Source organism: Alexandromys fortis, unplaced genomic scaffold, assembly GCF_014885135.2.
Source record: "Alexandromys fortis isolate MF-2015 unplaced genomic scaffold, M_Fortis_MF-2015_v1.1 scaffold_18, whole genome shotgun sequence".
NCBI lineage: Eukaryota > Metazoa > Chordata > Mammalia > Rodentia > Cricetidae > Alexandromys > Alexandromys fortis.
Window position 1 is genome coordinate 11,570,954 of NW_026067897.1, and position 23,778 is coordinate 11,594,731.

Sequence of the window (23,778 nt, forward strand, 5' to 3'; positions counted from 1 at the left end):
TCAAGTTTCCTCTTTTTTGTCCATTGATTAGAAAGACAGAATTGGTTGAGCTGGTATTGGTTAGTGTAATTGTTTATCTGGTACATCTATACACACATACCCTAAATAGTAATTGTAAGATTTCACACCATGTTTTTAGTGTTCCTCAGCCCTGGGCATACTCTCATGACTTTTCTTGAGGACTTTTCTTTTCTGATAGATACTGATTTGAAAGCAGACCTCAAATGGAGAATATTGCCATCCTTTGATTCTATTTTTAATGGGCAAATCTCAGCTAGTATTTATTACTGTGTAACTACCACTGTTACTAGTTTTACGTTACATTGCCGTGTTGTGTGTGTGTGTGTATTTGATGTAAGTTATAAATTAGTCACTTATGCAAAAGTAATGAGGCTGAACAGGAAAGCACACAATCTGACTGATGAGTGTCAGAAACACTAATGCAATAAATTGTTTATTGAGGAATTTTTTTCTAGGGAACTTTTTCCTGAGCTGGAATTGAATATTTATATTTTGCTTCAACCTATTCTATACAGTGACTTTTGTTATGTCTGTATTATGCCTTTGAGTAAATAGCTTTTAAATTAGTGGGAAAAAGCAGTTTGGTAAGCTGCAGTATGTAATGTTGCCACTTGAGGGCAGTATAAAGCAGCAGCTGAGCTCCATGAAGCTAGTCTTTTAGAGGCTTCACAGAACCATCACCATCCATGAGGAGTTTGTTGTTATGTATATTCTCACTTTGCAACGCATAAGAGAAGTTCACTTAAAATGTGCGGTATTGTTTTCACACAGCCATGGAAATAACTCGAAGCACTGATTGTAAATTCTTTGCTGGTTTTAATATAAAAATAGATCCTCTTTCCTGAGGATCAGCATTGCCTTGGAAATGGACTTCTGGGCTGAAGTCCTGACCAAGGAGTGTTGTGATCTTTCCAAGCTTTGAAGACTGAGAAAGACTGGAAATTTTTTTTCTCTCTTTTTCCTTGCCCTTTCACTGATACCTGAGTGTAGAAGACGATTCCTTACCTCTGTGTTTGTTTTGGACCCAATCCACCGTTAGTTCCAAGATGGGTGTTGTTTCTTGGGTAGAGTTGCTAGATTTTCTTTCCTGCTTGTTCTGAGGTGATTCTCCATGTTCTGGAGCAGTTCTGTCTAACAGGACTTCTTGTAATGTGAGCCTTTTGTGTATCTGCCTGCGCATGGAGGTGACCACTAACCATGTGACTAGTGGGACTAAGGAAACCTTCCCGAGATATACTCCTTGTACTGTAAAAACCGTGCATTTGCAGTTCAGTGGTTTACATTGATGGATTGTGCAGCCATTACTACAGTCTGAGTTTCTAGTATTTCAGCACTCCAGAAACCAAGAACTACGTTGTACCCCATGAATGTTTTCTCTGTACCTACTCTCTTCTTTGAACCTCTGGCAACCACCAATCTACTTTCTGGTTCTGCAGTCCCCTCTTGTGGATTGTGATGGGAATAAAACTCTGACTTGTTTTTTTGTGCACCAGACCCCCGTCATCTAGCATTATATGTTTGAGGTTCATTCATGTTTGAGGTTGCAGCATTTCGGAATGAGAAACAGGAAACTCATAAAGTTGTGTTTCCTTGTTACTCAGTGATTTCTATGGCAGTTCTGATATCCTTGCTCCTGGCCAATTTTGCTGCTTTGGCTTTGTTTTTGATTGAATGCTGTGGTCCCTGCAGGCTTGCAGAGAGGTGGAGTGCTTTGATTGTAGTTCTTTATCAGAAGTTGTGCTCACGCAGCAGATGAGTGGGCTGCCTCAGTTGTTCACACAGCACAGGCTTGCTCTTAATTGTAGGCTGCCCTTGCTGGTGGCCTGCTGGAACCCAGAGAACTTACAGCCAGCAGTCATTGGAGGTGACTGGAGTCTAAACATTCTAAATGGAAAATTCAGAAAATAAACAACCCGCAAGTCTTAAATAACTTCTGTTTATTCTGTTGTCATAATTGTTCTATTGCATTGTGTTAACTGCTTTCTATGCCTGAATTACAAATGAAATTATCATAGGTATCTATATAGGAAGAAATAAAACTGTGCTCTTAGGATCTCTCAGGGGTCTGGGAACGTGGTAGAATAGGGACCACTATACTTGCCTGACAGTGTAGGCAGAAAGAACATTGTTCTTACCCAGGACAATTATGAATGACTTTTCATTCCTTTAAGTTCTTATCACCAAGTTAACACTTTGAAGCATTGGGATTATTAAAATTGTGTGTTTGCGTGTATGTGTTTGGTGTGTGTGTATGTGTATTGAATACAGACATAGTGTTTCAGTTTTATTTTTCTGATCAGGTTTTTGGAAGGGTTGCCTTTCAAAACAATGTGGCAGTATACAAGAAAATGAAATAATGTATTTGAGTAGGACAGACTTCCTCTCATATGCCTTTGAAAGTGTAGCACCAGTAATAATAGTAAGGTAACCTGTTACTCTATGTTAAATGTGCTTCTGGAGTTGTATGTAAAACGTTAATTTATAAAGCAAATCTTACTTTCTTAGTTGCAGCACCAGTACTTTTTTCTTGTTCTAGAGATCCCCAATATTTATGTAAGTACATTGTGTGATTAAGCAAATTATATTGTAAGCACTTTATGAAGACTTTAAAGAGTGAATAATAGTGAAATTACTTTTTGGAAGTCTGTATCTCTGTTTTTTTCTTTTCCAAGACAGGGTTTCTCTGTGTACCAGTCCGGAGCTCTGTATCTTAACTGATATTTTTTGAATATTATCTAAGAATTTCTTTTCATAACTTAGTTCAAGAAATTGTTCGTTATTGCACAAATAATTAAAAACCAGAAACAGATATTGGGGTACAAGCTGAAGATGAAAAAAGCAAAGCAGCCAACCCCTAGAGAGACCTCTTATCTCTACCAAATCTTCAGACAAAAAGGGTGAGATCCTGTGTCCATCCTTAGACTCTACACTCCACTGAGTTTTTGTCTCTTCCCCTTATATTCCTCTCTCCACCCAGCCATATTGCTACTGTCTCCACCTCCCTAGTGCTGTGATTAAAAGTGTATGACTCCCAAACACTGGGATTAAAGATGTGAACCACAAGGATCTGTTTCTGCATTGATCTCAAGTAGCCCAGGATAGCCTTGAACTCACAGAGATCTGTCTGCCTCTGTCTCCTGGGATTAAGGGTGTGTACCACCACTCCTGGGCCTATATGACTGACTAGTGTGGCTGCTTTGCTCTCTGATCTTCAGGCAAGCTTCATTTATTAAAACACAAATAATATATACCACTCTACTTATCTGCACACATTCTAGTTTTTGAATATCTTGTGACAATAATAGTGTACCTGAAAGTTATGTGGTACTTTACAGAAACTGGCTGCAGTTGAGAGATCTTTAATTTTTAATTTGGGTACAGCTGGCATTATTTTCCTATATTGATAATAAAGCAATTTTGAGAAAATTGACTTCCTCAAGATACTGAGATAAAGCTTATCATTCTGTTCCAGTGTTTGTCTCCCTCCCCTCTTTGGATGTTGGGAGAGAAACCATAATCTTCTGTATGTTAAATAGTTTGTAACTACATTGCCACTTTTTCCTCCCTTGGGATGAGTTTATACAACTTGGTTTTTCCTGCTAAAACCTTTTCACCATGCCTCCCTCAAAGGTTAATGTTACCATGAGATGTTAGTGTAGGTTTGGTTTAGTCTGGTTTGATCTCGAGCTGAATGTAAAGGGATCTGAATTCATTTGTTCAGCGTCTTATCATGGCATTCGTTTATGTTGTATCTATCAATATTCCTTAACTTTGCTGTGTAGTAATTAATCACATAAGTAATATTATAAATGATTAATATTTGGTTACTTCAGGTTTTTGATCATCGTGTTAATTTAGCTGTGAACATTGTGTACATGTCTTTTGTTCTATGTAGTATATTCATTATATCCATAGCACTTACTCCAGAGTGGAATTATGAGTAATGGGGTTGTGTAAATTTAGCACTAGCAGTTGTTACCAGTCAGTTTTCTGAGCCAGTTTATGAACCTTCAACAAGGCAGAATTCCATTTGTTTAAGTTTCCTCCTGGGATTTTGTTTATTGCTGTTTGGCTTATTTTGTTTTGAGACAAGCCTTGCCGACCTAAAATTTGAGGATTTCTTGCTTGTCTTCTCAAATGCTGGGATTACAGACATGCTTCTGTGTTATATTTAAGTGAATGTCTGTCAGAAGCTAAGAAAATAAAATAAAAACAACTACACTTTATATACACATATTCATACTAGGCTTTTGGTTCTAATAGAAAATAGTTCTTTTATGACTGTGAGATATTAAATACTTCTGGAGCTGTTAGTCAGCATTCTATTTTCTATTTCTTACAAAACACTAGTTTCTGGGGCTTACTTTTGTTTTGTTTCTGAACTCCACCTTTGCGCTTCACTGATAACAGTGCACAGAACATTTTTTTTTTCTGAGACAATTTTCACTGTAGTTTTAGAGCCTGTCCTGGAACTAGCTCTTATAGATCAGGCTGGCCTCGAACTCACAGAGGTCCACCTGCCTCTGCCTCCCAAGTGCTGGGATTAAAGGCGTGTGCCACCACTGCCCGGCTGTACAGAGCATTTTTATGATGAATTTGTGGAGTACAGATTTGTTTTCTGTAGAGGTTACAACTCCAAAATGTAGATGAATGCCATCAGCTTTGACTCCTTTAGAAGTGTACCGTGCACATAAGTCATAGCGTTATCAAAGTGAAAATTCAACATTAGTGTTCATCCCATTAATAAATTTATGTTTATACCTGTATATTTTTCCTTAATTTTTGAATTACTTTGATACTCTTCAGAAAGTGAACATGTAAGGAAGAAGAGGGTAAGACTGTAGCAAAGGATTCTGAATGGTGGAGCAAAATGGGGCAAAAAGGTGTGTGTGTGTGTGTATGTGTGACAGATCTTGCTGAAGGTGTGAGCTGTACTTTTAGGTAAAGGACAGGAAGAAGGGCTATAACTACGGATCAGCTTAGGAATTGAGGTATTTATAGTAGAACCAGTCCTTAGGCATAGTCTTTATTTTTCTTTGATCTGTTGAGAGGAAGCGGAGGACAGGAGGAGAGCTCCTGTGGAGAACGGCAGAGAGAAGAGACTTGATTGCTTATGGGTTTTCATGGTTGTGTGATTTTTCTCTAGTAGTATTTATTGCTTTTCTGTAGAGTTAAAGGTAAAAGTGAATGAGTTGATTTAGCTAAGGCTAATTATTTTCTTTTAAGCAATCATTACATTATTTATACCAGGCACTACTAATCAGCAGTTAAGGGAAAGTAAACAAACAGATGCTCTCCATTTCAGTTGAAGGCAGTGTGTAAAGGATGTAGTGGTGTACACCCAGCATTTAGGAAGCAGAGGCGGGTGGATTGCGACCAGACTAGTCTACATAGCTAGCCCTAGTCATTTGCATTACTGTCTGTCATCACTGGCATGGGCTGGACCCTGTGTATAGCAATGCATAGGAAAGAGTCCTGTGAGCTGTAGGACCAGCTGTAACGGACAGCGTGGACCCATTCTTGTTTGGTGCTGTGTGTGCTATTTAGCATCTCATGATTCAGCAAAGGTGCCTTTGTTGCTCTTTTACTATTTGTATCTAGAAATCTCTCCCAGATTTTCTGTAAACAAGAAAGGTGGGGTTTATATTCTCTGGTAGAAACTTCTAACTTCTGAAATAATTGAAAAAAAAATAAACGTATTTTTTTCCATTGCAGAAAAGTTTGAGATGAAATGATTTTGTCATTGTAAGTTCTGCTAATATAATTTTGCTTGTGTTTGGCTTTTGTGATAAGGACTCATTCTGTAGCCCAGGTTGGCCTGGAATGAAATATCTAGTCCAGGCTAGTTTAGACTTGTAGAAATCCTCTTGCTTCAGCCTTCCAAGTGCTGGGCTTTTGGGCATGAGCCGCCACGTTCAGCTTCTGCTAACGTGGGATGTTAAACTTTATCTGTGCATATTATATGTCACCACTATCTAGGTAGAAATAAAGTCCCTTTTCTTTATAATATTTGACTGTTTATCAAACTACTCACTTCATTGTATTTTTGTATTTGAATGCTGTAAATTTCTTTGTAGTGTTCCAGCTCATGTATTATTTAAATTAAACCACTAAGCTTAATAATATCAAATTTTAGGTTTTATGGATTTTTATGACATCTATTGACATCTATGATTCTTTTTACCTTTTTAAATTTGTTCGTTATGAAGGCTAGAGCTTAAATTTTCATTCCTCAACTTTTTATTTATTTATTTATTTTTATTCTTTTTTTTTATTCCTCAACTTTTTAAAGACATATCTCTAATGGAAATATTTAGACAAGAGCTTAGAGCAGAGGTTTTTACTAGCTGTGGAAAAATGGAAGCGTTTATGTTTTCTAAGAGTTGATTTTCATTTATTTTAAGTTACAGATTTAAACACAGTTTCTATGACATGCAGCTATTGAACTAAGTTTTAAAAATCTGTGTTATCTTTAACAAATGTTGACTAGATTTTTTTTCAAGACAGGATTTTTCTGTGTAGTCCTGGCTGTCCTGCATCTTGCTCTGTAGACTAGGCTAGCTTCTACATTCTGAGTGCTGGGATTAAAGACAGGCACCACCTTGCCCAGTTCTCACTAGATATTTTATAAGACATCCAAAGACTGAGTTCCTGCATGGTTGTTGTTGTGTGCTGAGCGGATCACTGCCTTCCACCATGGCAGTGCACCTGCCAGTGTTGTTCTCACCAGGAGTGAAGAAACCAAGTATTAAAGTAAAGGTTTACATTGTGCTGAAATTGCTCCAGTATAAGCCTATCTTCCTTTGTTTTTTATTTTTTCATATTTGTATAGTTATGTAGAGCTTCATTTTCTGTTTGTAGAGCCTCTGTCCAAGATACAGAAATGGCAAGGTGAACTATTTATTTATCAAACTGTATCAAAGGTACAGCTACTTTGTTAATTAATTTCTCTAAATGTGTTATGTCATCCTGAATGTGTAGATTTAATTTGGTATACAACAATCACCTTAATTTCTAAAAGGCAAAGTTAACAGCAGACACGAGGATAGGCTTTTGAAAGGATGTCAGGAGACTGACTGGCTGCTCTAAAGCTAACACACTGTAGTAAAAAGGTAGACTTTTCCTATAGGAATGCATGTGCTTGGTCTCATGACTTAGAATGCCCTTCAGTCTAACACTGTGCACTTTTCCTGTTAGAGTTCTCAGTATGTGCAGTGTGTTGCTGGCTGTCTGCAGCTGATGCTCCGGGTCAATGAGTACCGTTTTGCTTGGGTGGAAGCAGATGGGGTGAACTGGTGAGTGAGTGTCCTTTACTTTTATTGTAGAATGACATTTAAAAACATTTCTCCTTGACATTTTTAAATAAATTAATATTTATCAAATATTAAACTAAATTTATATGACTGCAGCTTTTTGTATAATGGCAAATTAATTATAATGAATAAAATATTAATATAATTAGTGAAATAATATTTAATAAGGTGAAATAGCACAGGATACTCCAATCCCATAGTATGTTATAGGTATATAACAGGTGTAGTTAACCCATATGGTTATTGAAAGATACAAAAATTTTGTTTTACTAAGCCAAAAGCAGATATCTTTTATCCCCAATCAGGGAACCTGTAAGTGTGAATTAATGTTACAAAATAGTAATCTGTCTACAGATGATATGTATGTATATGTATTTAATTCCAAAAAATAAAATACTCATTGTTTTAGATCCTCTTGGCATGTATAGGTAGATCAAATTTGATGTTGTCATTACTACTATTAAACAACTTTGAAGGACAATTGGCAGTGTTAAGTATCTCAGAAAGGAAATAAACTTTTTAATTTTTCTATTGCAGTCAAAATTTCTGTTTCTTTTTGTTGCTTTTCAAATCATAATTAGGAAGGATGTGAGGAGAAAGAATTTCAAGTATTCCCTATTTGAAGAACTGGTCACTGATTGCTAAAAACTACTCCACATTTTAATTAGTTTATTGAGCTGTTCGGTTAAAAACCCATTATATATATGATACAGTATTTTCTAAATATTTATATGGGAGAGCTATCTTTTTCATTGTGTTGTATTTTATTGACTATACTCGCTGTCTAACTTTAAGCTCTTGCCAGTTTCTCTGAAGGAGCCATCATTGTTGATGCCTGCCTCCTTGGAAACTTTTGCACTTTGGTTTCAGCAGCTGTGTTCTTTCCCTATGCTCCCCACAACTCCTGTGGTGTCAAAAGTTTTTAATTGGTTAAAGAATTAACTAGATACATATTTGCTAACTTTTTTTACTCCTGAAACTAAATCAAAGGATGATACCATCTCTAGATCTGGGGTTAGGATCATAGAAATTCACGTGCTTGGAGGACTGAGTAAAGCTGAAATTTAGACCTCTGAGGAGGAGGTTGTCCTGATGTTGGTGTCTGATTTCTGAGAAAGAACTTTGTCAGGCCTCTTGGGTGGGGGCACACACTGATAGCTGGTGATGGTGTCTCTGAGGCGTTTTCTTTTAGACCCGGAACAACTAATTGAGTTGGCTATTGCCATGGGGAAGATGTATTACCCTGTGAGGAAGGGTTTGACTGGGTGATGCTCACAGCAAGTACTTTTTGTCTGCCCTTATAGTCAGCCTCTAGCTTCCCATACTGGGACCTAATCTAACCCGCTGTCTAGGGCATAAGCAGAGCAAAGTATAGAAAGCTTGCTTTAGTTACTGGAAGAGAGCAAAGGAATCAAGCATTAGGATGTTGATACTATAAAAACACATAATTTCGTAGCAGTTGGGATACTGAAAGCATTGAATAAAAGCAAGTTTTTTTTTCTAACAGCCTAATCTGAAAAGAAACGTGCACAGAACATTAGGCATAGTCCAGTGAACACAAAGAATGTGGAGCTGAGACAGTGTATATCTGAACAACTTTTAGATTCACAGAAAAGTTACAGTACAGATGTCTTCCTCTTCTTACCATTTTTCCATGTTAATATTTTGGGTTAGTATGATACACTTTTTCAAATTGATGAACAGTATTGATGTTTGCTAAAAGCTGTAGCTTATACTCTAGGACAGTTTGGTGGACATTCTGTGGATTTTGTGCTTCCTTAGTTCCGCTGTTCTTCTTAGTTGTCTTATTTGTAGTTTGTGCCAGTTGTTGGATGTAGATATTCCTCAGGGATATGTACCTAGATTCTTTTTTCTCTTACACATTCTCCCCTTCAGTACAATGAGAATACTGCTTTCACTTCAAGGGAATATTCTCAGTTTCCCAGTTTTCTAGAAGCTTCTGACATTTTTCTGATTCCCAAATTCTGTGATGTATTTATTTCACAGGCTGTATTTCTTTCTCCAAAGTCACCACATCATTTTTCTGGGGGTCTTACCTATTTAAAAAGTCTTCCCTTGGTTGTATAAACTGAAAGTCTTTCTATAAAATTGACCTGAAAGGTAGAGACGTTCACTTTGTCAGCACGCCCTGTTGATTTTGCCTGCAGCCCTCTCTCCTCAGACCCTAGCTCCCTTTCTCACTGTTTCCTTGCAAAGGTGCTCCTGCTTCCCAAGGTCCCATGCCTTCCAGAGAGGATGATGGTCCTAGTGAGTTGTGGTCTGGCTGTGAGTTAGCTGAGTGCTGTGGCTGCTAGAGAGGAAGCTGAAGACAGTTCAGAGACTTGCTCCTTCAGTGTAAGCATATTTCATTTTTTTGATGTGCTGGAATGAAATATTTTTTTCCCTCCCCCTCTGTTCTTTTTCAGCATAATGGGCGTTTTGAGTAACAAGTGTGGCTTTCAACTCCAATATCAAATGATTTTTTCAATATGGCTCCTGGCATTCAGTCCTCAGATGTGTGAACACCTTCGCCGGTACAATATCATTCCTGTTCTATCAGACATCCTTCAAGAATCTGTCAAAGAGAAAGTAACAAGAATCATTCTTGCAGCATTCCGTGTAAGTCCTCAGAGGGAGATTGTTATTGTTGGTGGCATGTGTATGTGTGCAGCATTTTTTACTGTGATCGTCTTTGAAAGGTGAGAAGTAAGGCATGTAACTGAACAGAATGTATTACTTGGAGAAGAAGTGTACTTTGGTTATATTCAGATGGAGGAAGTCCCTTTCTGTTGCAGTGCCTGCTGCAGGACTATGAAAGGTGTTTTTTTCAGGTCCTGTATTTTAGTCTGGAGGTGTGTTTTGGATCCTGGGTCTCCTGATTAGGGGCATACTTCTGAGTCAACTGTAATTTTGTCAGCTATAAAAATGAGCTTAAAGATGAGGAAGCTTGAGGAAAGAGAGTTATATAACAAAGTAATGTTAAGTGTTTCCTCAAAGCCATTGTCAACATTCTGTGAATCCATTGTCTGGTCATTTTGTTGTTTGCCTTAGGATTCAGATGAGTTTCTGGGAGATGCCTACCCAAGTGATATTACTGAACATGTTTCATGTGCTGCTTATTACTCTGTGACAGGTATCCTTCTCGGGGATTCCATTTGTTAACTGGTGGTCTCCAGAGCCCTATTATAAGTGGCTGTTACTGGTAATATATGAGGATCTTGGTATTTGAATTGGTCTTTGCTTTGCAAATGAAATGTTGAAGACAGACATTCCCAGGAAGCATCTGATTTGCAAATCCAGTTTGCTTCAGAATCTGCTTTGAACCATTTGCTTTTGTGTTTACTTAAAGTAAACAGCAAGAAGTCATAAACAAAATGAAGTATAAGTTGTGTTTTGAAATTTTAAGTAGTGTTATCAGATTTGTCAAAGAATAGTCACTAATATCTTTTAGACATTTCTAGACATGTAGATATAATATGTAAATAGGTATATAATTTTGGTTTAAACTTACAGATATTAATGACATATTATAGGGTTCTGCAACTTTATTCTTTTTTTTGTTATTCTTCTCATCCATTTGCAACTTTATTCTTTAAAAAAATAAAAAGATAAAGTATAATTATGCACATATGTGAGAAGGGTTGAATGTGTGTGGGTGCCCTGAGAGGCCAGAAGTGGGCATTGGATTCCCTGGGGCTAGAGTTACAGCTGTCTACTGTTATTTATCGGAACTGAACTTCGGACTTCTAGAAGAGCAGCAAGTGTTCTTAACCTCTGAGCCGTCTCTGCAGCTCCTACAACTTTAATCCTAACAGTATGGATTATGTGTACTTAATTTCTTTCTATGTAGATCTTCAGTATTCCTTTAGTCATGTTACAGTACACTGGGTTACTATGAGTATTATCTCATAGTGGGGGCATGAGGTATTTGAAGTTTATTTTATATGTCCTTGAATAATAATTGCTGAACCAAAGGCATACCCTTTCTTTTAAAACCATTCTTATAGTTAATGCCAAATAATCTTTCAAAAATGTGCCAGCTGACATTTTCATCTGCTGTGTACTGAGTCTGTTATTCTTGTGTCTTCTCACACTTACCATCTCCACTCTTTCTCACACTTACCATCTCCACTCTTTCTCACACTTACCATCTCCACTCTTGGTTTTTATGGAGTCTGCTGTGAAGAGTAGTCCAGTGCTTTAATAATAAAGTGAGGCATCATTTTGTTTATTTTCTTTTGTTCTTTGAGAATTACGTACAAGTGTTTTGATCATATTTACCTCCTTCAACTCTTCCCTTTCCGACTAATTTTGTGTCCTTTTTGGGGGTTTCTTTCCAATTTGTGTTAACCAAATGTTCTTAGATGGATGGCTTTCCACTGGAGCACGGCCACCTTATCAGGAGCCACACTGTTGAAGAAACTGGTCCCTTCTCTCCCCAGCCTTGTACTAACATTAGTAAGAATAGAGTGGTGTTGTGATTTGTAAGAAGTGGCACAACTATTTTACTAATATCTTATAAAATGTAAGCATGCTATTTAAGCCGGGTGATTTTGGCTTACATGTATAATCACAGAATGTCAGAAGCAGAGGCAGGAGCAGCAGAAGTTTAAGGTCAATTTGACTCTAGTGAATTTGTGGCTAGCCTAGTGTGATAGCTATTCCTAGTTGTCAATTTGACTCATCTGGAATTAATTAAAACCCTTGGCTTGGTATGCCTGCGGAAGTTTTATGATTAAATCCTTTTAAGTGGGAAGATCCACCTTTAATAATCTGGGCTACACCTGCTTGTGGCAGCCTATCTATAGGACAACAAAGAAGGAAGCTTGTGTTCTTCACCTGCTTGCCCTTGTTCTTACTGCATGCTCCTTCCTTCACTGGCATTAGAGCGTACTTCAGGATTCTTGCATATATTGAAGACCAGCTGAGACTTTCAGACCCATGACTGAAAAAGTACTGGACTCTTGGCCTTTCTCTTGGTAGACAGCCACTGGTCTCCTTTGTATATTCATTCTGTTCCTCTAGAGAGCTCTGATTAATATGCCATGTCTGTGATCCCAGCACTTAGTTGGCAGAGATAGGAGAATTCTGAGATACATTCCAAGTCCCTGTTTCAAACAAAACAAAATTGTACTTACTATATTTATAGTTTTACTTTTACCCTTAATACATGTAATTTATTATAATTTTGGGTGTTTATTTTTGCACATCAGATTATTTAAAATAAACCTATACCATTGAAATAAATACTATTTTTTGGCTTTCTCTGCTAAATATGGGTTAATGCAATAATTTCTGTGAATAAACTGAGGGCAAAACCTCAAAGCAATGTTTTTAGACGTCCATGTTCTCAGGTCTGACTCTGGTGGATCCATACAAGAGGATATTATGGTAAAGCCATCTGATTTATATAATCAAATAGTTGGAAAATGTAAACTCATCCTCAAATTACCTTCAGAACTTTTACCCGAAGAGGTAGTCTGATCATGATCTAGTCATGTTTACTCCCACGTCTTTAAACTCAGAAGGAATCGTTTGTGCTGATTGCTCAGGGAAGCTTGCCAAACTGTATGGACTAAACAAGTGTACCCATTGCCAGTCATCGTTTCTTTCTTCTGTTTAACTGAATGAATTTTAGTTTTGAAAATGGCAATTCCAGTTCTTCATAGTAGGTGCTGAACTTATAATTGCATTTTTAATTTTCAGTTCCTAAAGTTAATTATCGTGTTTGAAGACAGTGACTAAAGCAGATGCTGTCAGCTTTGCTGTCTAGATTCTGTCTCTTGTTTTATCCCACTTTGGATTTACTTAGACAAGAGCCTGCATTTTATGTTAGATTATAAAGCAAATTATATTTTTTTATGATTTTCATCAGGAAAGCATAACAAAAATTACCAAAGTTTTAAATAAAAATTCTCAGGTCTATCCCCCCCCCCCCCCGAAACTCTCCCAGTGTCTCTCTCATGAAATTTTTGGCTTGCTTATTAGGGCACTTGTGTGAAAGAGGTCAAGGAAAGACTTAAGGCATTTTCATTTTGGGATGAGTCCTTTGATTAGTGCTTCTGAAAGTGGTCTGCCTCCACGCCAGCAGTGGATGTTTATAGAAAGCAAAATGAGCGTGGAGAGCATCAGGAATAGAAGATAGATATTCTGTCTATTGAATTTTATAATACATCTTGTTGATAGTTTTAGAGTTGACTGTGCATGTGGTGTTAGTTCTGAATCTCTTATGTGCAAAGCGGGTTGGGACAGAAGAGAGATTCTGGTGGATTGTGTCTGGAGGTTAGAAATGAATTGGGTGGGATGAAGTTAGGTGACATGAGGATACGGGGCTGGTATGGGCATGTGCTTCCTGTTCCAAGCTTGGAATGTGGAGAGGTAGATATAGCGGAATAGACATATTGGGTATGGTATGGTATCCTGTGGCTTGCGGGATAGGCAGGGAGGATCCTGGCTGAAGCCTAGAGCTCCTTTGCTATGCAGGCAAGGGAGGAGGAATGAGGAATCTGACTACTGAGTGTGATGGTTGGAGGCAATGCAGAAGGGATCTGTGGGTGGGTACAAGTAGGGTGCAACCTGGTGGAAGCCTACTGGTTGCTGTGGTACAGGCTGGGGACATGAGACTAGCCTGGTACACAGGTTGTTAGACTTGGGTAGATCTAGCTGGTTGAAGAAAAGGCACATTTGGGGAGGTCAAGGGGGACTGACTAGAGTCGACCTGGAAGAGGACATGGGAACTCAGGGGTAGTGGATCCAGTGACTAATCTGACTTCTTGCATTTCTTAAAAGTTCTACTATGTCACGAAAACACTGTAGGGTAGCAGCTAAACTTTTATAATACTGACCTTTGGAAGACGTTTCAAATTTAAACTAGAGGTATTTCATACTGAGAAATTGGCTTCTGATAAGAATTCAGGAAAGAAGGAGTCTAGATAGAGTGACCTAAAAGGTATTGGTTAAATGAGAAACAGAAGGGAGATGTAAAGAGGTGTGGATGTCTGCAAACGTCATATATTTTATCAATGTCTCTGTCCCAACCCAGAATTTCTTAGAAAAATCAACTGAAAGAGAAACTCGCCAAGAATATGCTTTGGCTATGATTCAGTGCAAAGTCCTGAAACAGTTGGAGAATTTGGAACAGCAGAAGTATGATGATGAAGATATCAGTGAAGACATCAAATTTCTTTTGGAAAAACTTGGTGAGAGTGTCCAGGACCTTAGGTGTGTTATCATCATAATTATCATCATTATTTGAGACAGGGTCTCATGTATCCCTAGCTGTCCTGGAACTCACTGTGTATTTCAGACTGGCCTCAAACTCACAGATCTTCCCACCTCTGCTGAGATTAAAGGTGTGTACCATCATGCCTGTCCTTACTATTCTTTTAAAAATTGCTACATATTGAATCTTTGAGATTCATTTGACCTTGGAAAGAAGGGATCCTGCCTTAGTCTTCTGAGTAGCTAGATCTAGAGATGTGCACAGTGGGTTATATAACTTTTAAAGTAAATTTAAATTGATTGTAAAGTATTAAAATCATATTTTTCTACAATATGCTGTGTTTTCTACTGAAAGATTCTACATCGTTAACCATAGGTTCGAACATTTGGTTGTCCTTATTTGGAGAGATTCCCACCATTTTCTTTACATAACTCTAGCTGGGTGGTGAATATAGCTGGCTTATATCCATTTTTATTATTATGTTTAGGATGAATATGAAAAATGCTAGTTTACTTATATTCACTTGTCTATATTAAGTAAATATTCAAACATGCATTCTGGTCAACTTACCTGCTATATTCTGATAATGTCAACATTAATGGTTATATCTTTTAAAGCTGTATTTGAAAGTAAGTTCAAGCATGTATTGATACTGTCTGTTTAGTTGTTCTGTTAGTTATTTTTCACATTCTGTTAATCACTGAATTAAAGTGTTAATCCGACCAAATGAGATTAAAGACCATTACCCCAAATTCTTTGGTCAAATGAAGCAAGCTTTGTTTTCTGTCAGACACAGTTATTTCCCTAAAGCAGGATTTGAAAAAATAGCTCTGAACATAGGAAAAAGTGTGGCTTACATAACACAACAACAACAACAACTAAACAAACAAACCAACCAAGAAGGCTAGGGGGTTTTCAAGAGCTGGGGGATTTTGGTTACATAGGAACTTGTCTGGACATTTCAGAATTATTTGGCAGAAAATCTTATCAAGGTGCGTTCAAGGTGTGAATCAAACTCCATAGGATGGGGAACACGTCAACTTCTAGAAAGAGTAAAGTATGGTCAGCCTGAATCTTGGAGCAAACAGAAAGGAACTTCTTCCGACCTTTCTGTTAAGATGTAGTCAGGCTGGTCCATCAGCGCCTGTGATAAAGTGATAAAGTCCCTAAGGGGAGAAAGGTTTATGTTGTGTTCCGGAGTGTATGCGTTCTGTTCTGGGGTGGGAGGGCATGGTGGCAGGAGCTGTGACAGATGTCATATTGCACCTGCAGTCAGGAAATAGGGAAGATGAGTGCTTGTGCTCAGGTTCTTTCTTACACAACCCAAGATCCCAGCCTAGAGAGTAGAGGCGTTGAAAACGGGCAAGTCTTTGTGCCTTGTCGTCATTGCTTCTTGTTACTGTGATAAAATAATAAAATACCCCGTCTGTGGCAACTTAAGGGAGAAAGTATTTATGTTAGCGTCCAGCTCTCAAGGAATGTAGTCTATAATGAGAAATAATGGTAACAGATAGAGGAGGTGTGGTGGCCGCAGCAGGAATCTGGCTGCTCACATTGCATCTGCCCTCAGAAAGCAGAGCGGGAACAAGAAACTGAATGTGAAAAGCCGCAGGACCCACTTCCAACAAGATACACCACCTCCTAAACATTCCACAGTCATCTCAAACAGCACCATCATCTAGGGACCAAGTTTTAAAAGATGAGCCTCCCTGGGCCATTTCACATTCAAACCACAAACTTCAATTAACCCAATCAAGATAAGCCCCACAGTTGCGCCCAGAGGTATGTCTCAGTTTATTCTCGATCTCAAGTTGACAGATCAATTCACAGTAACTAAAACCACATTTAAGACAACCAGATTACTGTACATATCCTATTGATTTTTGAATTCTAATCTATTGAGTTTGTTACTGTATACAGATTTTTTTAAAAATATTTATTTATTATGTATATAATATTCTGTCTGTGTGTATGCCTGAAGGCCAGAAGAGGGCGCCAGACCTCTTCACAGATGGTTGTGAGCCACCATGTGGTTGCTGGGAATTGAACTCAGGACCTTTGGAAGAGCAGGCAATGCTCTTAACCACTGAGCCATCTCTCCAGCCCTGTATTCAGATTTTTTGCTCTTAATTTTGAAAGAGATTATTTCAACAGATCCTGTCTATATTATTAGTAGTCATACTTAAAATTTATACAGATACACATGATTTTTGTTTTGTGATATAGTAGGTTATATTATTTTATTTTAATAGTCTCTGTTTTTTACTTATGTTCACAATAATATATCTACTGACCTGGCAAATTATACTCCTTTGATTATCATAGTAGAGATTATAATATTTTCCCATGAATACATAGTCATATATTTATTTGGAGTAAAGATTTTGGGAACAAATAATGATTTTAATATTTCATACTTCAATTTTGGCACGGTAGGATTTTAGTTCTTATGATTTGTCAGAGATTAAACTGTTTAAACTTAGAGTAGTGGTTAATCATAGAGGGCAGTCATTCTTTATAGTTGTTATTTTAGCCCCCCCTCCCTTTTTTTGAGACAGTCTCACTATGTAGTCTTTGTTGTCCTAGAACTGGATATGTAGATCAGATTGGCCTTGAACTAAAAGAAATCTGTCTCCTGTTTTCCAAGTATTGGGATTAGAGGTGTGTGTCATCAAGACTGGCTCCAGTCTTTGAAATTAAGTCATATTTTAATTTGCTTATTTTTGGGATACCTCTCAGATTCTCATAAATGGAATTTATTCTTATGATTTTGTAGCTCATTTGATGAATACAGTTCAGAGCTTAAATCTGGAAGGTTGGAATGGAGTCCTGTACACAAGTCTGAGAAGTTCTGGCGAGAGAATGCTGTGAGGTTGAATGAGAAGAACTATGAACTCTTGAAGTAAGTTGGGATCACATGCTGTGCTCTTTAGTTATTCAGATCCTCATCAACATTTGGCTTTGTTATTCCCTAAGAATTAGGAGTTCTGTGGTTTTAGTTTATGTTTTCTTGCTGAATTATATGTTGAATGCCTTTAGGCTTTTGATCAGCTAGGTATCATCTTCTCTTGGAGAAATACATGCCCAATTTGATGAGTTTTTTTTTTTTAATTTTATAGGAATTTGATATTTTGAACATGATTGTTTGCCATGTATACATTTAGAATATTCTCATTTTGTTTCATTCCATTTTACTCTTTATCTGTGTCCTTGGTAAACACAAGCTTTTAACTTTAAGAGACTCAATCTACTAATATTTCTATATATGGCTAGTGCTTGTCTATGTGTTGGTTAAGATTTTGCCTATCAAGGGCACAGAATATCCTTGTATTTTTTATTTTGACTTTTTTCTGTGGTACTGAGATTGAACCTAGGCCTAGACTTACTGGACAAGTGCTGTACTCACTGTATTCCATTTTTTCCCTTAAGATTTTCTCTTTCTTTTCTTCATTTTTCTTTCACCTCCTTCTCTTCCCGCTTTTCTTTTTGGTCCCCCCAGTATTCTTCAGTTATAGGAAATGGTAAGCTAGTACCTCTGTCTCATCCTCCCTTTGATCCAATTTACCCACCAAGTCAGAGGCTGAAGTGGAGGATGATAGCATCTGTCTTTTCTCGTTTTTAATTCCTTCCTTACACAAGTAGTTTCTGCTGGGTAGCCATGCCAGCCTCAGTTGCATGTTTTATTAGGCATAGCAGCAGCTGTGCAACTGCCATGGTTGACTGCTTGTTGGCAGTTTTGTCCCATGTGTGCTATTTTCAATGAGTGTAAGATGTGCTCTTGACCTTGATCAGCTTGTTAGGATGTCCCCTGCTTGTGGAACAGACTCCAGTCATCAAGCAGGCATACCACTCCATATTATGTAAGTTAGCCATCTCAGACTCCCACAGTAGACACTCTAACTTCAGATGGCTCACAGTTATATATATCTTGCTTCCCATAGCAAGGCCCATGTAATTCTACTGTAACAAGAGTATACCACATACTACACGGGGAAAGACTACTACCCATACTGAGACTACCCTTATGGATGGTCTACCCTCAGATTGCTTTCCAAAGCAAGGGCCATGCAATTACTCCTCCCAAACTCACCTTTAGCTTTTACTACACCCTGTGTTGAGTGCAGAGTTGTTGTGCTGACTTTTCCTGGTGAGACACAAACAAACATCTATTCACCTCAAATTGGGCTCCAGTTACAGGGCACAGTACAGTCTTCTGAAGTGTAGCTCAGTGAACTGATGAGTTTTTTCAGGGGGCTTCCAGGAGTGTGGGTGACTCTGAGACAGCTACATTACTGCGGATTCCCACCCATCGTTGACGATGACTTCATGGAAGCAGTATCATGGAGTCTTCCTTTTAGTTAGCAGCTAGCGACTGTCTAGTTCCAGGGGTTCCGAGGTCCTCTTGTAGCCTCCACAGGCACTGTATGCACAAGGTGCTGAATATATGGAGGCAAAACACATAAAATGAAAATAAAATAATTTAAAAAAGAACATGGACGATTTGGAGTATTCAAAATATAAATATTTGGAAGACTGAGTGTATATTTTGTTATTCTAGATTTTCATGTGCTTACATTGAAGGAGTTTTTGTCAAGGTCTGTTTTGTGTAATATATGGAGGCAGACAGCAGATAATAATTTGTAATTTTAAACATGTGTTATGAAGCAATTACTTCTGAGTCTCATTTCATCATAAATGGGTTGTGAAGAATGTATATCAGTAAGAAAATGAGCATTTGTAATAGATCCTCATTCTTTTTTTTTCTTGGTGATTTTGGAATCTCAATTTCAGTTAATCCAGAAGATAGAAGGTGTGAATTACTACTTAATGATCCTCTGGTTGACAGTGTCCTCATTTTTGCTTCCTGTCATTTAGAGATTTCAGGGAGTTGACAGGTTGAGATGGTAGCAGAAGAAGAGCTGTGGGGAGACTTGCAGTTTCAATATTAGGAAATGTCAGACAAAGGCCATCTAGAAACAAAACAGTGTTTATAGGTTTGGACATTTTGGGCTATTGGTTTTTAAAAAGGCTGGCGTACAGTTCTTGGATTCCTAATCTTGGCTTCTCCCTCCAAGTGCTAGGATTGTAGGGTTGGCACCACACCTAGTGTAGAGTCATACAAAATTTTAGCAAACTTAAGAGTTTTATTACAAGTAAGCATTTATTTTAGTGTATATAACATAAGCAAAGATAGTGTAATAACAATTTCCTAGTAAACATTTTTAGAAGGCTTATATTTTGTGAACAAGTGGTTTATATGTGATCAAAGAACTAAATGGTTTTGTTTCCTATTAAATATTTTATTTTTTAAAATATTTATTCATTTTATTTGTATGTTTATGTGCCTGATTGTATGCTTGTGTAACCATGTGCATGCAGGAACCTGTGGAGGTTAGGTGTCAGATGAAACTAGAGCCATTGTATGGGTGGGTGCTGGGAACCAAACCCCAGCCCTCTGCAAAAACAGTATATCCTCTTAACCACTGATTCGTCTCTTTTTAAAAAAAAGTTATTTTATTTTTTTGAGATTGTGATATGAGTACTATCTCTACTCCCCCCTCCAAATCCTCCCATATACTCCTTCAAATTCATGGCCTCTTTTAAACTAATTGTTATGCATGCATATAAGTATATAGATATATATTCCTAAGTATAACCTGTTCAGTCTTTATCATGTTACTTGCATGTTTGTTTTCAGAGCTGACTGTTTGGCATTGAACAACCAATATTGGTGTGCTCTTCCCTGGGGAGGGAGGATCATCTCTCCCATCTAGTCATTTCTTGAGCCCTCCTTTAAATGACACCTGAGCATTTTTTTTTATAGTTCATTCCTTTGTCAATTTTTTTTCTTTTTTTTATTGAGAAAAGGGAAAAAAAAAGTTTCTGCCTCCTCCCAGCCTCCCATTTCCCACCCCCTCCACCCACCCAACTCCCCCACCCCCCACTCCTCTCCCCCTCCCTCTCCAATCCAAAAAGCAGACAGGGTTCCCTGCCCTGTGGAAAGTCCAAGGTCCTCCCCACTCCGTCCATGTCTAAAAAGGTGAACATCCAAACTGGCTAGGCTCCCACCAAGCCAGAACATGAAGTAGGATCAAAACTCCATGCCATTGTCCTTGGCTTCTCATCAGCCCTCATTGTTCACCATGATTAGAGAGTCCGGTTTTATCCCATGCTGTTTCAGTCATAGTCCAGCTGGCCTTGGTGAGCTCCCAGTAGATCAGCCCCACTGTCTCAGTGGGTGGGTGCACCCCTCGTGGTCCTGACATCCTTGACCTGAGCATCTTTTTAAAAAAATGAGAAGACTTTAAAAATTTCTCTGTCTGTGTCTGTCTGTCTGTCTCTGTGTGTGTGTGTCTTAGGTTCTATTACTGTGATAAAGATCTTGACCTAGAACATGTTGGGGAAAAAACTGATTTTCCCTTTGCCAGGAGGTAACAGTTGCAGATAGCTTCTTGGTTAGGGGTGGAACTCCTTGTCTGCACTCACCTCTCATTGCTGGTACCTTTTCTGGCTCGTACCTGTGCGGGTCTTAAGTTACTACAGTCTTTCAGTCCTGCTGTGTCTGGAGGACACAGTTTTCCTTGTAGTTATATCACCTGTTTCTATCCATCTCTTCTTCCTCATAGATTCCTGAGTCTTGAGGGGAGGGGTTTGTTAAAGAGATCCCACTTAGGGCTGAATGCTCCAAAATCTCTCAATCTGCACACTGTCCAGTTGTGGGTCTCTGTATTAATTTCTGTCTACCGCTACAAGAAACTTCTCTGATGTGAGTTGAGCAAGGCATTGATTTATGAGTATAGCAGTATGTTATTAGGAATGATTTTATTGCCATGCTCCCTTAGCAGAGTTAAAAATAGTAGTAGGTTTTCTTCCCCTAGGCTTGTGACCTATCTAGTCTCATGTTATGTTTGGTGACTTGTATGTAAATGGTATTGCTTATAAGCTGTGGGTAGCCTGCGTACACATACAAAGGTTTGAAAAGCGCTAATATAGACATTATGGTGAAATCCTAGAATCTGCTTTGAGCGAGATATCAGTATTATACCTGTGTTATATTGTACTCTGTAGAAAAATACACAGCTTGATATTTCTGGATTACATTTTATTTCAGAATCTTGACAAAACTTTTGGAGGTATCAGATGATCCACAAGTCTTAGCTGTTGCTGCTCATGATGTTGGAGAATATGTTCGGCATTATCCTCGGGGCAAACGGTAAAAAAGAAAGACAAACCTATGTTTTCTTTTGATTTGTTGAAGCAATTCAAAGTTCTTTTCCAAGTTAGAGTAGATCAGTAGAGAAACTAATGAAGTAAACAAACTCAGTTAAAACTGAGGTCTATAAAAATATAAATACACTTGCAGTAATACTTCTATGTGATTGTCAGTAGAGAGTATTAGAAATTTCTCATTAAAAGTTTCCTTTGTTTGCAAATGTTAATTCTGTCACCATTTTATGAACATTGTTTTTCCCCTACTACTCATAATTATAGAAATGAATTAGAGGTTGTTACTGACTAGTTATAAAACTTAAAAGTAAAATACAGAGTCTGTAAGGAAAAGTTATAAATGTATAATAATATCATTTGAATTTCAAAATGTTGAGATGTGGTTATACCATTAAATGTATTTAGACACATTGACAACAATGGACATGTTTATTTGACAAAGTAGTCTGAAATCTTTCAGTACCTTGTTAGGCACACAATAGACTAGTATGTTCCCAGGACAGAAGCAGAAGCATGGAATGCCCCGGTATAGAATGTCAGCAGAAAGTTATCTAGCTTTCTATTTGCATTCAGCAACACAGAGCAATCATTTCCTTATGTCAGATGGAGTTTCTGTATCTTTTCTCTCTTGTCTTCATTGTTTTCCTAGCAAATAATCTTTTAAAATGTAGAATAATGTTTCATATTCTAGCTGTTTCACTGCAATCTTAGAAAATTGCTTTGCTATCTCACATTTGATAATGACATTTGGATGATAGGCTTAATTTATTAAGGTAATCACAACTGCTAAGATAAGGCATCTTATAAAATGACAGGAGTCAGTACCAAAGATAATGCTTTCTCATGTATTTGATACTCATAAAAGACAAGCAGTGGGCATTTTCTGCTGGCTCAGTGAAAAGAATCCCAGAAAAGACATTGAAATTTTGAGAGTCCCAATTCAGAAATAAACAAAAGGAAGGAGAGAGGGAGGGAATCAGTCTAATGTCCCAACCCTTCAAACAGCCTTCACCGTTTCAGGCACCAACATGGAGTGTGCTATTTACACCTGTTTTATAGTTGATATTTTCTTTAAGATTTTTCCATTTTATTGAAAACTGATTATTTTTTCACAAAATATACCTGATAACAGTTCCCTGTGCCTGCATTTCTTCCAGTTCTTCCTCACTTTGTCTCCCATCTGGATCCACTCCTTTTCTCTCATTAGGAATCTTTCTAAAGGCTAATAATAAAATAAAATAATATAAGATAAAACAGAAACTAACTTGTTGGAATTGGACAGCACAAGCAAACAGAAGGAAGAAAGCCCAAGAGAAGGCACAGGAACAAGACTCACTCATTGGCACATTAAGGAATCTCATAAAAACACTAAACTGAAGCCATCATATGTACACAAAGGACCTCGTGCAGACACATGCAGGCCCTGTGCATGCTTCCTTGGTCTTGTGAGTTCATATGAGCTTTGATCATGTTGATTTAGAGGTCCCTCGATATGTTGTATGTTTGTTATTTTCAGAGCTGCTCTTGTGGTTAAAGATACACTTTTAAATCAGTAGTCTGTTGTGTGAATTTATATAGAAAGCATAGCAGGCAGTTGTTGCTCCTAAATTGCTAATTTAATGATCATCGTTGGGCTGTGGAGTTTAGTGGCAGAGCATGTACCTAGCAGAGCCCTGGTTTCTGTCTCTAGCTCCAAGCCTACAAAATTACATCAAGAAATTAAAATAGTAGATTGGTTATATTTACGCTTCTGACAGTTTCAGTATTAGGAACCCTTCATCCACACAGCAGTGACTGCTGCATGCAACTAGTCCTCCACTCAGTGACCCAGGGAGCATTGTCGTCCGTTTAGCAGTTGGAGCACCCTTTCAGGCTCCTTTCAAGAGTAGTGTAAGCCAGGCAGAGGTGGCACATACCTTTAATTCCAGCACTTGGAACACAGAGGTAGGCAGAGCTCTGTGAGTTTGAGGCCAGCCTGGTCTATAAAGTGAGTTC

General features: G+C 37.9%; 1 protein-coding gene across 3 annotated transcripts in view; it reads left to right on the forward strand.

Annotated features, from left to right (window-relative positions):
* Positions 1-23,778, forward strand: part of Atp6v1h (ATPase H+ transporting V1 subunit H) — a 60,146-nt gene that overhangs the window by 15,108 nt on the left and 21,260 nt on the right. For all 3 annotated transcript variants that reach the window (XM_050165331.1, XM_050165313.1, XM_050165322.1), the window contains 5 exons: positions 7,219-7,316; positions 9,761-9,953; positions 14,377-14,555; positions 17,333-17,458; positions 21,668-21,769. In XM_050165331.1, the coding sequence (XP_050021288.1) occupies positions 7,219-7,316; positions 9,761-9,953; positions 14,377-14,555; positions 17,333-17,458; positions 21,668-21,769 (698 nt within the window). The remainder of the gene's footprint in view (positions 1-7,218; positions 7,317-9,760; positions 9,954-14,376; positions 14,556-17,332; positions 17,459-21,667; positions 21,770-23,778) is intronic.